General features: G+C 54.3%; 1 protein-coding gene across 1 annotated transcript in view; it reads right to left on the reverse strand.

Annotated features, from left to right (window-relative positions):
• Positions 1-13,778, reverse strand: part of SZT2 (SZT2 subunit of KICSTOR complex) — a 53,398-nt gene that overhangs the window by 23,755 nt on the left and 15,865 nt on the right. The window contains exons 5-26 of the mRNA XM_065914757.1: positions 11,967-12,098; positions 11,057-11,198; positions 10,542-10,648; positions 7,130-7,340; positions 6,743-6,913; positions 6,151-6,385; positions 5,836-5,965; positions 4,782-4,924; positions 4,384-4,536; positions 4,136-4,250; positions 3,707-3,924; positions 3,394-3,609; positions 2,926-3,004; positions 2,627-2,721; positions 2,195-2,363; positions 1,911-2,025; positions 1,680-1,793; positions 1,320-1,490; positions 1,103-1,197; positions 737-860; positions 481-645; positions 187-391 (exon numbers count right to left, since the gene is read on the reverse strand). Of these exons, the coding sequence (XP_065770829.1) occupies positions 187-391; positions 481-645; positions 737-860; positions 1,103-1,197; positions 1,320-1,490; positions 1,680-1,793; positions 1,911-2,025; positions 2,195-2,363; positions 2,627-2,721; positions 2,926-3,004; positions 3,394-3,609; positions 3,707-3,924; positions 4,136-4,250; positions 4,384-4,536; positions 4,782-4,924; positions 5,836-5,965; positions 6,151-6,385; positions 6,743-6,913; positions 7,130-7,340; positions 10,542-10,648; positions 11,057-11,198; positions 11,967-12,098 (3,305 nt within the window). The remainder of the gene's footprint in view (positions 1-186; positions 392-480; positions 646-736; positions 861-1,102; positions 1,198-1,319; positions 1,491-1,679; positions 1,794-1,910; positions 2,026-2,194; positions 2,364-2,626; positions 2,722-2,925; positions 3,005-3,393; positions 3,610-3,706; positions 3,925-4,135; positions 4,251-4,383; positions 4,537-4,781; positions 4,925-5,835; positions 5,966-6,150; positions 6,386-6,742; positions 6,914-7,129; positions 7,341-10,541; positions 10,649-11,056; positions 11,199-11,966; positions 12,099-13,778) is intronic.

Below are 13,778 nucleotides of genomic sequence, written 5' to 3' on the forward strand. Positions count from 1 at the left end.
GTTCCTACCAAATGCAGTGATGGCCCAGAGACTTCAACTGATGTGCTGAAGGAAATCCAACACTGAGCAGGCAGGACGTGGCTAAAAAGCTGAGATCCTGCCACTCATCATCAATTTGTGTATCTGTCCCCTTGAGTCATGGCTGGGGGCCGGGAAAGGACCTAGGTCAACACAGAGGGCACTCACCGGAAGACGAGATCTCGGGGTGCCTGAGGGGGCTGCACACCAACCATCTGCTCCCTCAATGCTTCCAGAGAACAGCTATAGATGTAGACAGGACACCGGGTCCGGGGCCCATCTGCACCCTCTGTCTGTGAAGCCTGGCGCCCAGGGTAAGCTGGTACGTCCTGACGGAAGGGTGGGCTCAGCTCTCCTGGATTCTGGGCGCTGTCTGTGGGCAAGAGGTGGTCCATGGCATCCAGCCTCTGTCTGTTCCCATTCCTACTGCTGCTTAACTGACTTAAGAGCCAGCAGACTTACCACTGGCTGGGGTGACACTGAGGGTGGGGACCTGGGACTTTGTCACCATGACCCCAGTTACTGCCAGATCTTTCAGGCTGGGGGTCCCGTTCCAATCCCCAAGCTTAGTTCTCGTCTCCTCTTGAGAGGGTCCCTCGAGGCCATATGAAGCCAGATGTAGGACATCTGCAGAGGAAAAGCGAGACATAACTCAGAGCCGCCTGGCAGGCCAGTGAGGGAGCTGAGGGGATGAGTAAGAGGGGTCAATAGTCAGTACCTGAAAAGGTCGCGGGGAGGAAAGTCAGGAAAACATGCTGGGGGGTCACAAGCCTTGCATAGCAGCGCCACTGAGGGGGCTGGGCAGAGCTGACAGGCCCGAGAGTTTCAGGAGGGCCTGGACTCTGTACAAGAAAAACAAAATCAGAGCCGTCTTAAGGGACCACCCAATGCCCACTCCCCTCCTCTGCCTGAGACTCCATGTTCAGAGACAGCTTGCAAGACTGGTGACCAAGAGAGATGATAGCACCCTGTCAGTGGCGGGTGGCACTGAGCATCCCCAGACTTAGAAAGCGGGGGGAGGAACATGTGGGGATGGCAGGAGGTCACCATGACGAAAGGCCCGAGAGGATGCACCAGTGCTGACCAGGCTGGCAAGACCGGGGTCTCCGACGGCCTGGGCGCTGCTGCCTGCTTGATCCTTTAGGATCCCAGGGTCCCCCTCTGCTGGCCCCTCTGGACCTACAACGAAGGTAGAGGTGGATGGGAAAGAGCAGGGCTCTGAGGTGGAGGAAAGCAGAGGCCAGAACCCAGACGGGAATCGCTCTGTAGAGTCTGGTACCTGCAAAGAGGCGGGGGCTCACCTGGACTGTGGCAGGTCCGCCGAAGCACCTCACGCAGGAAGGCGGCCTGGTCGGCGGCGGGCAGCGGGAGCTCCCGGTCACTCAGCTCCTGGCCCAGGCAGCCATGCAGCAGGCACAGCACCATGTCATTGGCGGGACAGGGTCCCTCGGCAGGAGGGACGCCCTCTGGCTCTGCCGAACACACACTCCGCTCAGCACCCAGGACCTCCTGCTGCTTGGTGTCCCCCGGCTCCACCCTGGCCAGCCCGGCCCTCCTGCAGCCCCCACCCCCATCCCGCTCTGCTCCTTTGCAGACTCATCTGCTCTCTGTGCTCTAATACCCCTTGGCTGGCTGGCCCTCCAGGCACAAGATTCACCCACCTCTGGAAAGCAGGAGGAAGAACATCTGGAGCTGCTGGCACTGAGGCAGCAGTCCCATGAGGTCAAAACGGAAAGGGATCTCATGGACACAGGCGTCTCTTCCCTGGTCCAACCCTGGGAGGGTGGAAGGTAGGGGGGAGACAATAGCGCGGGGAGGCCTGGAGTCCCCGTCTACAGCTGGCTTCTCCCCACTCCTCCCCTGCTCCTGCCCAGGGGCCCCTCCCCACTGACCGGCAGAGACCCTCGGCTCCGGGGGCAGGGGACTCCACTCCTTGCTCTGGCAGAGCTGTATCAGGTACTCAAAGCTCAGCATGGAGCCTATGCAGGCAGCATCCCGAGGGTGGAGCTAGGGGAGGAGTAGTAGAGGGAAGGGGTTAACCCCACCCTCCAGCTCTCAAGGAAGCCCCCACCAACACAAACATTCAGAACACAGAGACTAAGAGGGACAAGGAAGCCATCAGGCTGTGCTACTCCCAGGGGACTAGGGACCGGTGGGGTCCTCCGAGGCCACTCACAGCTCGAGGGATCTCACAGTACGTCAGGTCCTGGAGGTGCCTCCAGCTCTCAGGGCCGGGTCCCACCCGTCCATACTGGGGCTCCACCCACACCTCCGTAACCAGGTTGAGCTCTGAGTCTCCCTCCAGGGCCTCCACCTCCACATCGTTGTCATCATCTGTTGAAAAGCTAAAGGAAGAAGGACTCTAAGCCTGGAAGAAACAAGAATCCAACCCACCACCGCCTGGTCGGGAGTCGGTCCATGGAGGGCAGGAAGGCCAGGGCTCACCGGACAGCCACAATTCACACATGGCCTTCTGTCACTGTATCTGCCTGATAAAGTGTCTAAAGACAGCAACCCATGCCCTGATTTTCAAGGTTGGGAGACTGACCTTCGGGGGCAGAAGGAGGAAGGGGAACTGGAGCAAGGTGGCTCGGGGGTCGGGCCTCACCTGTCCTTGGTGGAGGTTGAATGAGGTGGGAAGAGGATGTACTGGACCACGCATGTGTGCCTCTCCTCGGCTGCAGCCTGCCCCGGGGGCTCGTTCTGGGACAGGAGGGGAAGAGTTTGGGCCCGCCCCAGCCCTGGCCCTCAGAACTTCAGGCCCCTTCCCACACTGTCCTAGGATCGGCCTCAGGCCACAGGGTCCCAGTGAGGCAGTGTTTCCATCAGCCCCAACCCCGCTCACAGACGAGTGCCCTGGGATGATGATGGACCTTGGTGGGAGGGGTCGTGAGGGATGGCATGTACCTGAATCGGGAGCTCCAGGACCATGGTGATGATGCCTTCTCCACTGCAGGCGAAGTGGAACCCTTCCGAAAGCCGGACTCTGAGGCCCCGCAGAAGCAGCGGTGGGACGGGATGAGATGGGGAGAGACACTCAGCGTACAACCCCTGGCCTCTGATGCCACTTAGACGCCCTTTCCAGCGGCCATCCAGGCGGACTTGTCTGCTGGTGGCCCTGCTCAAACCACTGGTCCCTCAGGGGCGGCAGGTCCAATGAGAACCAGAGGCCAAAATCACCAAGTTGTGGGGAAAGGTGGTGGCTAGCGGAGCAACACGCATGCTCTGTGCTGGCTCCTCTGCAGAGCTGGGGCCTCAGAGATGAGGGCAGAGGGAGGGGCCATGTCTGGCTTAGGCATTCTACCAGCATCCAAGCCCAGCGTTGATGCTTGTTCCCTCCCTGCCCCCAGTGGCCCGGTAGGCTGAGTGACGTACTCAGTGAGGATGGAAAGGAGCTGGGCAATGGCGCTGAGCGGCAGCGCAGGGGCCAGTCCTGACGGGACACTCCAGAGCCAGCGCTGGTGGTACAGGTAGCGGGACAGTGACGCCAGGCTAGAAGAGGCTGAGCGGCCCGACACCAAGGGCAGCGGCCCCGGTGGCTCCAGGGTCAGCAAGAAGGGTGCCCGGTAGTCCAGGGGCAGCTTCTCATACCTGGGGCACGAGGGCAAATCCCAGCTGACCTCTACGCACGCCCAGCTCAGTTGCGGCCCCCAAGTGTTCTCGGCCCGCCCTCACCCTCGCTACCAACCTGATGAGCAGCTTGTCCAGCGGCTTATGCAGGACCACAAGGCAGGGCCGGTCAGACAGGGCCTGCTGCGGCCCCAGCGCTGGCGGGGACTTGGAGGGAGAGCTGCCCCCGCCGGTGCCCCCCAGCCCTTTCCGTTTCACCTTGGGAGTTGGCTCCTTGCTTTGAACCCGGTGGGGGAAACGCAGGCGCAGGATTTCTTCCCGCAAGTCCGACACAATCTGAGGGGAAACTGTGATCACACCCTCCCGCTCCCATCTCCTATGGACATGCAGAAGGGGTCCCCAGACGAGGTGGGAGAGCCTGGTGCCCCACGGCTTATTGGTCTGAGGGTCTCCTCCTTCGACTGGCCCCGGGAGTGCTGGGGAGAAGGAGCCAGTCGACACTCCAGGGGTCGTGGGTCGTCATGGAGTGAGCTGGGGCCCCGCTCACCTTGTGCCGAGCCTGTGCTGGCGTGCCGATGGGGAAGCCCAGGCGGAGCACCATACACGGGGCCTTGGAGATGATGCGGACCATGTAGAAGGAGGAGGGGGGCTGGTCTGGGGCACTGGGGAGAAACGGAGGGACCGTGAGCAGTCCCTGGCTGGGATAAGAAGGGTTTAGGAGGAAGGAGGGAGAGGGTCTGGGGTGAGAGGAAGAGACACAGGATGAGGGGGAGGAGGGGACATCACTGTGCCCACCTGCAGAGCAGCTTCACGTAGGAATAGCCCTCGACTAGCACGAAGCTGCTCCAGTCACGGAGCAGGGAGGTCAGCGAGGAGTGCGAGATCCTGCACTGGACGGTGCTGTAGCGGCCGTTGCTGCCCGGGGTGTGCAGGTGCTTGGGGATCGGTCTGGGAAGAGGGTGTGTGGTGAGTGCAGCCCTCCCGGCCCCAGGCGTCGGGGAGAGGGACAGGTTCTCTCTTCCAGGCCCTGTCTGAGGGTCTGGAGGCTCAAGAGCAGGAGGGCTAGGATGGGTTGCAGCTTCCCTTGGCCAAGGTTGGTACGGGCTCATCCACTGTCTTCCCTCCCCATCACTCCATGTCCCTCCCGCCCCCCGCTCCTCCACCCGGGCCGTGGTCCGACAAGGGACACCCACGTGTCATGCTCCAGGATGAGCACAAGGCGGTGCATGTGCAGCCAGCGCTGCCACGAGTTAGCATCCATGGACAGCACCGGCTTCCAATAAGCAGCAAACTGGGCATGGGAGGAGTCGGAGCCACTGTGCTGAAGCGAGAGCACCTGGGGGCAGGAAGAGCTCGTGAATAACCTCTGCACAGCATCGGAGCCTGGGGTGAGGGGGGCGGGGTCAGAGGCGGCAGTGGAGTAAGGCTAAAGAAACCTTCGGCCCAGCCTGGGACAGAGGCAGAAACTGCCTCCAATACCAAGGCTAGGTCAGGGGTCCCCAACCTCTAGAATCTCATGCCTAATGGTCTGAGCTGGAAATGCTGAAATAATAGTAAGAAATAAAATGCACAATAAATGTAATGCACTTTAATCATTCCAAAACGACTCCCTCAAACCCTGGTCTATGGATAAATTGTCTTCCACAAAGTCAGTCCCTGGTGCCAAAAAGGTTGGGGGACCACTGGCTAGATTAAGACAAATGAGCCCAGGGACAGGCCGAGTGGCCTCTTAAAGCTGAATCCAGACACAGGATGGAACTTCCATTACTGACTTTGGAGAAAAGCCTCTGAGTGATGGCAGGACCTCAGGAATGAGGCTATTATTCACTGGAATAAGCCCCCAGCCCCTCAGTGCTAGGCTGACACCCGGGGCAAAGTGTGGAGAAACCAAAGGAAAAATGAAAACACAGCTCTTGAGAAGCACAGCAGTCAGTGGTTGGCTGAAAATGCCGGGGAGACTGGAGGATGCCATGTGGAGATGGCGAGAGGGCTTGCAGCTGGCTGGGAGACCACTACCGAGACATTCTGCATTGACCTTTGACTCCAAGAATCTGTTGAGGGCCACCTTTCTCTAGAGACTCCTTCCTCCCCTGGGAGGGAAGGGGTGAGGAGGAGGGGGCTCTGAAGGCTAAAGTTCAGGGTCCTGGTTTTGGGGCCTCAGATTTGAGAGGTGAGGAAAATGAATGTGGTTCTGGGCTCCAGAGGGTGAGCACAGGACAGGGAGAATGCGCGTCAGGGCCCCCTCACCGGGGTGGTAGAGCCGGGTGGGATGTAGAAGAGAGGCACTCCGCTCTTGGTGCTGTCGGGCAGTGTGAAGTGTTCTGGGACGGAGGAGAAGGACTGTAGGTGGGCGAGCATCTGGTCCGTCTGGTTAATGCTGCAGAGCAAGGGCCACCCTGAGCCTCCCTGGGCTCTGGGGAGTCAGGGGCGGAGAGCCCCAGGGGCCCACGGGAGTCTGGACACAAGCCCCTAGCGCTCAGGGTGACTCTCTCCAACTCCCGCTTTCACATCCGTCCCTCCACACAAGTGGGACCTCTGTCGCTGAGCGGTGACCTTGCTTACCTCTGCAGCGTGTTCCAGAACCGCCGGATAACGTGGGTCCGATACAGTGAGCGAATGGGCTGTCTCAGCGCACAGGACACGTCATGCAGGATGTCATAACCGCCTTCCATTGTCACTTCCACCCGGGTGCCTCGAGGGCCCTCAGGCTCCAGGGGCCAGGGTGCAGTAGCCACGTACTCAATGCGCATGTTGTGTTTCCACAGCAGCACCAGCTTCACCTCCAGCTGGGACCCGCCTTCAGGGGAAGCAGGAGGGGAGGAGGGCCTGGGACTGAGTCCTGTCCGCAACCTCCACCTACAGCATGGAACTCTAGCCTGGCCAAAGGTTCCAAGCCTGGTTCCACAGAGTGCAGGGCCACAGCCTGCCAACTGACACAAACTGAGGTTTGCAGGCAAAATCTGAAAACAAAGCTAAGTCCAGGACACTACACCACTCTCAGCTGACTCACCTGGAACAGAAGGAGATGGAACTGGGAAGCTAAATGCTAAGAGCAGGAAGCCCCGCTCGACGGACAGGCAGAGTCTGCCACGTGTGGTGCATGGGGTCTCCCGCTCTGCTTAGATGTGTGGGACAAGCAGGGCCTACCCCTCACCTTTGGCCAGTGTGACCTCCCGGACACTGTAGCCCTCTCGAAGCCGCACAGACACTGTGCTGACCAAGTCAGCAGGCACCTCCTTCTCAGTGTGCTTTTTCCGGCGCAGGGCCAAGGCAGGGTTGCTGCTTGCGGAGACCAGGTGCTCATTAAACAGGCGGTGCTGAGAGCCTAGGGGCCGGGTGAGGACGGGGCAGGGGACAGTGTTATCTGTCAGCTGATGGAGGGACGGGGGACGTTCCACACTGAATCACGGGAGAGAACGGGGCAAAGTCGTCAGCCCAGCTACACTGCCTGGGGACCCCAGCCCTAGACAGATCCCTGTATCATCTCTGGGTCCACACTAGGGTCCCCCAGTTCCCACGCCTGCCCCAGTCTGCCCCTCACCACAGTAATATTCAGGGTTCAGGGCTTCTCCACTGCGCAGGAAGGAGTAAAGGAGAAATGCCCGGTGGTAGACAGTCAGACCCAGGTTGCCTGGTTCAGGCTCAGGACACGTGGACAGGTAGGAGCCGAATGTTGCCATGGCGATAAACTTCATCAATTCCACATTGGGTACGTGGCCAAAACTGCAGTCATAAGAGTAAACTCCTCCCACCTGAAGAAAGTGAGCAAGTAGAGACCTAGCTCCAAGAGAGGCAATGGAGAAGAAAGTACAAGAAGAGACTGGACTGGGTGGCAGCTCCTGTCCCTGGCCCGCATAGCTGCGGCTTTCCTTCTCTGAGCCCTTCTGTCTGAAGCCAATGCCAGCTGGCCACACCCCTCTCACATCAAATACCAGCCTGACCCCATTCACTAAGATTTTGGCCAATGGTTCACCAAATTCCTATCATCATCTCAAGACTGCAGTGCCTGACAAGGCACTTCTCAAACTTTAGGGTGCACACAAAACACCTGAGGTCTGGGGTGAGCGGGCCTAAGATTTTGCATTTCTAACAAGCTCCCTGGCAAGACCAAGGCTGCTGGTCTGTGGACCGTAGTTTGAGCACTAAACCCATAGATCAGAGATTGGCAAACCATATACAACCTGTGGTCAAATCTAGCCTACCATCTCTTTTTGTAAATAAACTTTTATTGGAACACAGCATGCTCATTCATCTTCCTACTGTCCATGCCTGCTTTCAGGCTAGAGAGCACAGCTGAGTAGCTGGGACAACCATCTGGCCCACAAAGCTTAAAATGTTTACTAGTTGGTCCCTTGGAGGTATACTCTAGAATTCAGCAGTCCCCAACATTTTTGGCATCAGTGACCATTTTGTGGAAGACAATTATCCAATGAACCAGGGTTGAGGGGGGATGGTTTCAGGATGATTCAACTGTATTACATTTTCTGTGCAAGTTATTTCTATTATTATTACATCAGCTCCACCTCAGATCATCAGGCTTTAGAGATCAGAGGTGGAGATACCTACAGATGGTTCATTCAATTCCCTGGCCACTCAGCTCCTTAACCTTCATCTCTAAGAACTTTACTCCACTCACCTGCCCCCTAGCTACACACTGGCCCCTGGCTTCATCTTGAACTACTTCCTCTTTGTGAACTCAATTGCCACATCCCTGATTACACATAACTCTGTCCCATTTTTAAGTTCCTTTCATCTTCCTCCTCCTGCTGCTCTCTGATCCCATTAAGACTCCCAGGCCTTGAACCTTTGCTCTTTTCAAATCTATCCACGTCCTCCTGGCCCTCTTTTCTCAACCCAGCCTGGATCCCATGTTCAAGCAACTTCTTATGCAACATTCTCAACCCCCAGGCCCTCCTTACCTTTTTTCTGCTTCCACCTGGAAACCCCAACTAGGATCACAAGCTCTATACCCAGATCCCAAATGAGATCTTAGTGGATCCCAAATGGAAGAAAAACTGCATAGTTGTGTAGGGTGATGCCACATCAAAACGTATGACACCCAATCTAGCTGGTCCTTCAGGCCAGTCTTCAGCGTCACTCCTCTTTCCCAGCTCTGCCTCCCTCCCTCCCGGTACAGGTCTTCACTTCTATCCTAATCTCAGAGAAGGAAGGACACTCTTCTGTTCCAAGAATCCCTCAGTTTACTTTTTGAGCCAACGCCCTCCTGTTAATTTAAGGGACTTCACTCCATCCAGCTTCCTTTCCTTTATTTTCAAACTCTGCTCCACCATGGCCTTTTGGAAACATGAAGTCTCTAGCTTAAAACACAAATCAGAACACCCTTCTCTTTCCACCCTATCCTCCCCTCAGGCTGCCGTACTCTCTCTTGAGTACGCTTGCTCCTCCCTTGATCTGAACAACCAGATTCCACCTGTCAACACTTGTCTCTACATCCTTCCCTTCTATCCGCTCTTCCATGCACTGCAATCATTTCTCTCACCGCCTCTTGACTTTAATAGCCTCAAAAAAAAAAAAAATTTCCATAACCTCCTAATTGCCAAACCCAAAGGGTACTTTTCATTTCTCACTATACATGATCTCTCTACTGCCTCTCATGCTGTGAAGTACTCCTTTTCCCCCCAAAACCCTGAAATTCTTGACACCAGACCCTTTTGGTTTTTGTCTGATTATTTCCTCTTCATTCTTTGCTGGGCCCCCTTTCTATGAAAGATCTTTAAGCCCCAGGAGCCCCCAAGTGTTTTGGGGACCCTCATCTATTCTCAAATGCCATGTGTAGGCTGCCCAAATCCTAACTGCCTCTCAATTAGTGTGGACTCCTGAGTATCTGATTTGCATGTCTGATTGCTAACTGCTACGAATAGCAGTCATTTACTATGTAATTCTGCACTAGGCTAAACCCTTCAAATGCATCACCTCACCCACTGAGGAAGGTGCTATTACAATCTCCGTTTACAAATGAATCCACCCAAGAAGTGAAGTGATGTGTCCACATCACACAGCCAGTAAGTGGAGCCAGGATTCTGGTCAGGCATGCCTAACCCCAAAGGTGATACAGAGGCACCTGGAACAATGTGCACACGCCTGGATTCATCGTCCTGTCCTCACCCCACCCCAACTGCTGCCCTCTGCTGACTCTGCCGGCTCCCACTCATCAGTGAGGTCAGAAACCTGGAGACACCCTTAGCCCCTTTTTCTTGTTCACCCCTCACATCTCACTAATCATAAGTCATGTTGATGCCGTCCGTTCATTTCCTTAATGCTACCCCCTTTCTCTCTTACCCTGAATTCCCCTAATTAGTAAGTCCTGATCCTCTCACCTGAGCACTACAATTAATCGCCTCCCTGCCTCCACTCTTGTCCTGCCCCCAGCAATGAGTGACATTTATAAAACATAAACCCAGTAAGTGACTTTCCTTCCCTCTATCAGCATCACCCACACAATTATGCTGGAACTCCTAACACAGCAGAAGCACCTTTCCACGCTCTGGCCTATACCTAACCTCCAGCTTTGTTTTCCACAGCTCTGTGCCTGTCAATCCAAACTGGCTGCAGGCCCCTAAATATACTCTCTCCCTCCTCTGCCTTAAGCAAGCTAGTTTGAGCTGGGTTTTCTGACCCTTGCAACCGAAACAGGAATAACTAATCTGATGAGGGAGGTGGGACTGGAATTGACTGCCAGACAGCAAATTCTGCATTTTTCTTACTATAACATGCTGTCTTTCACATCCTAAGGAAAGAACAAAGATGAGAATCCTCTCCCACCACTTTACTATCCTGTTTTAGACATGATGCTCCCTCCCCATCCCTACCATCCCTCCAGAACTATGTTATTGGCTTTACCTGGGAAACCAGTGCCTACAAGAAAGTAACCAGCCACATTCCACCTTGTAAGTTTTGATACTCTCCTCTCCTCCTTCCCAGAAAGTCCTTACCTGCACAAAAGAACAGGCCACAGTGCCACTGCGAAGCTGATTCAGCAGCGTCTCACAAACAGCAACATCGGGGACACTGGTCACTCCATCCGTGATTACAATGATACCTGGAGCAGGAAGCATCAGACTCAGACCTGGGGGCCCTCCAGATCAGAGTCACAGGGAGGCACCTGAGGGACAGGACCTCGGTGTCCACCAACCACTGTGTTTTATAATCCTCCAATGCCTTTCTTTCTCCCCTTCCCTCCTGCTCCAACCTCTCAAGGGCTGGGTCCCAACCTCCTTCCAAGTGGTGATCTTGGAGCCCTGCTCCTTCCCACCAGGGTCCCTGCTGGTTGTGAGTGCTGGGGGTACTCGAGATACATACTACTGAACACTTACCTTTCACAAACAAGGAAACAGACACGCTTCCTTGGGGCCCACCAATCCTCTGGAACGTCTATCTTTGCTGATAATACCACCCACCCTTCCTGTACCCCACTTTCCCCAATCTCACCAACATTCCTCCCACTGACCTGCACTGGAGTTGGAGGGCAGCAGCTGCAGCGCCAGGATGCCCTGACGAATCATACTGACCAGTCCAAGATCAGCTGTCACCATGGAAACGCCCACTTTCCGGCCTGAGGGCTCCCCTGAGTCTGGGGACTGGTCCTCTGCCTGGCCCAAGTTACAGAAAAGATTGAATGGGACAGATGGCACTGCTGCCCCATCCACAGCAAAGCCAGAATTGATAGTCCAGCACTGCCCAGGCCAGAGAGGCCTAATCCTATGAGCATTCCAATCCCCCTACTGTGTGGCCAAGTCCTAACTCTGCTCCTTCCCCTGCAGTGTGCTCGGAGGCCGATCCTCAGATGGGCAGGGCGTCCAGCACCAGGTGAAGCACCACACTGTCCTGGAGCAGGCCTTCCCCACCTTTTGCCAGTGAGGCCCCCTTTCCATAATCTTCCATTGCCATTATGAGATATATTAATACATCAATCAGATTAAGTCTTCAGACAGACAGACCTACCATCTGCCTGGCTACTTCTCAGATATCTAAAAGAACAAGAGAGTGCACTGTGGTGAACCCAAGCAGCTTTATCCCAGATTATACAAAATAGTATAAAGCAAAGTCACCCATGATCACCTTCTCAGATCTACTGGGGGAGAAGATTCAGGACTGAAAAAACACAAGCAAACAGCCTCCAAATTTTCTCCCAGCAAAATGTGTCTTGGGGAGTCTATCTAAACCCTCTTCCAACAGGGAACCTGTTATGTGCACTCACTAGCACTTCTTTCCTTGGTGCCCTCTGCCCCTGGCTTTCAGCCCTTTTTTTCTGCTGTCTTTTCCCTTTAGGACATTTGGGCTTGTCCTTCCTCTGTCCCCTCTGTCCCTTAACAGCACCTCCTTCTAGGCGGCCTCTACCTGCTTTCTCTGCCACATACCTGGCTCTGGGGGTCATACTGCTGCTGTAGCATGGTGGCCACCTTATCCTCAAAGAGACAGAGCTGCGCGTACACCTGCTGCAAGAACACCTCCCGCTGGGAAGGGTCCAAAAGGCAGCCCTGCACCAGCACCTGAGAAGCACGAGGGAAAGAGCGAGACATGAAGGGCAGGGGGACACTGGGCAGTACCCCTCTGGTCTCCCTATTTATTCGCCACACTGGGCTGCCCCGAGCTCCCGCATGGGGGCGCCACTAACCTCTTCCAGTATCCTCCATCTTGGCCTCCAGGACATTGTCTACAAGCTGCCCTATCTGGCCAGGAAAAGCCTTTTGACTCATGTGTTCTTATTCTTGTTGATTTCCAAGCACTGCACACAGAAGCTGCTCTGGATCTTTTCTCTTTCTTAAGCTTAGAATCTTATTCCCCCAACAAGTGTTCCTTCTTTCTCTTTACCTTAGGCAGATAACTCCCACCCACCATTTTCACAGAGAAAGGAAACCAGTCAACAGGAACTCCCCACTCACCCTAACCTTCAGGGTGTACTACTCTCTAACCCACCGAAAATGCCCTCAGCATTTGGCAGTCATTTGGATCTACCTGCGTTCTTGTTCTTCCTTTCAGACTCTGAGGAAAAGATTCCTCTTCCTCTTTTTTCTCCCCAAAGCTATATTTCCATCTAATCTTGGATCTTTTGTCTCTAACATCTTGGTTCTCTCTCCATGGGGTTTCCTTCCTTCTACTTTCAACATGAGTAAGTTCTCCCATCCTAAAAATTTTATACAGACCTGGTAGCCCCTGTGGTGGCCCTTGGGATCTCTCCTCTCTCCCTGTTCTCATCAGACTCCTACCATCTGCCCACTTCTCCCCAACCCTGCCCTCCCTGCCCAACAGCTACTGCTTCACTCTCTATCCAGAACTGGGCCAGCGGGTGGGGACAGCCAGAAGAGGGCAGAGCGGGACTTTGGACTACTAAAGGCCTGACTGGGAAGAGGAAGACTGGGAACCGGGGCTGTGAAAAGATGAGAAGGATGTTCAGATCTGTATTGTTCAGAAGAGGGAAAACTGGGTCAACCTAAGGGTCCAACAATAAAGGTCTGGCTAAATATATAATGACAAAAACACAAAATGACAAAAATATTAAGAGAAGCAGTCATTTAAAACTGTGTTTTCAAAAAATATTTAGTGATATGGAAAAAATGCCCATATCATATGTTAAAAGAGCAGAAGGTAGGACTGGCTGTTTGGAATAAGTTTGATGTTTCTTCTGTCTCTGGACCGAGGAGTGGTGATGAGGGAAATAAACGCATACTCAAAGAGAAGAAAGACATTCCATAACTTGTCAAAAATAGCTATTTCTGGGAGGTATATTATGAGCAAGTTCTATAGGTTTTTTTTTTTTAAATATTTTATATATTTCCCAATCTCCTTCAAAGGGCATACAGTATAAACGTGACAACTTTTTGTTTTGAAAAACAGCAGGATGCATCTTGAGGAAGTGGTCTCACTTCTTAGCTTACTTAGCGACAAGTAGCCCTGGAGGCTTACCTAAGTTCTCAGTCCTGTCTTCTCCACAGTGGCTGTCCTTGTTCAGAACTCACCTCCTCTGCCATGCTGCAATAATCTTCCACCTGTTCTCCCTAGTCCAGGACCTGCCCCCAATTCTTCTCACTGGCCACAAACAACTGTCATCTTCCTAACGTACACATCTGATCCTGTCACTGACATTCCAAACCCCCAACAGTTCTCTACTACCTGTGACTAATGATTTCAGTAGCTAACATTTGCACGTTTTCTATGTGACAGGCACTGTT

This window comes from Muntiacus reevesi, chromosome 1, assembly GCF_963930625.1.
Source record: "Muntiacus reevesi chromosome 1, mMunRee1.1, whole genome shotgun sequence".
Classification (NCBI taxonomy): domain Eukaryota; kingdom Metazoa; phylum Chordata; class Mammalia; order Artiodactyla; family Cervidae; genus Muntiacus; species Muntiacus reevesi.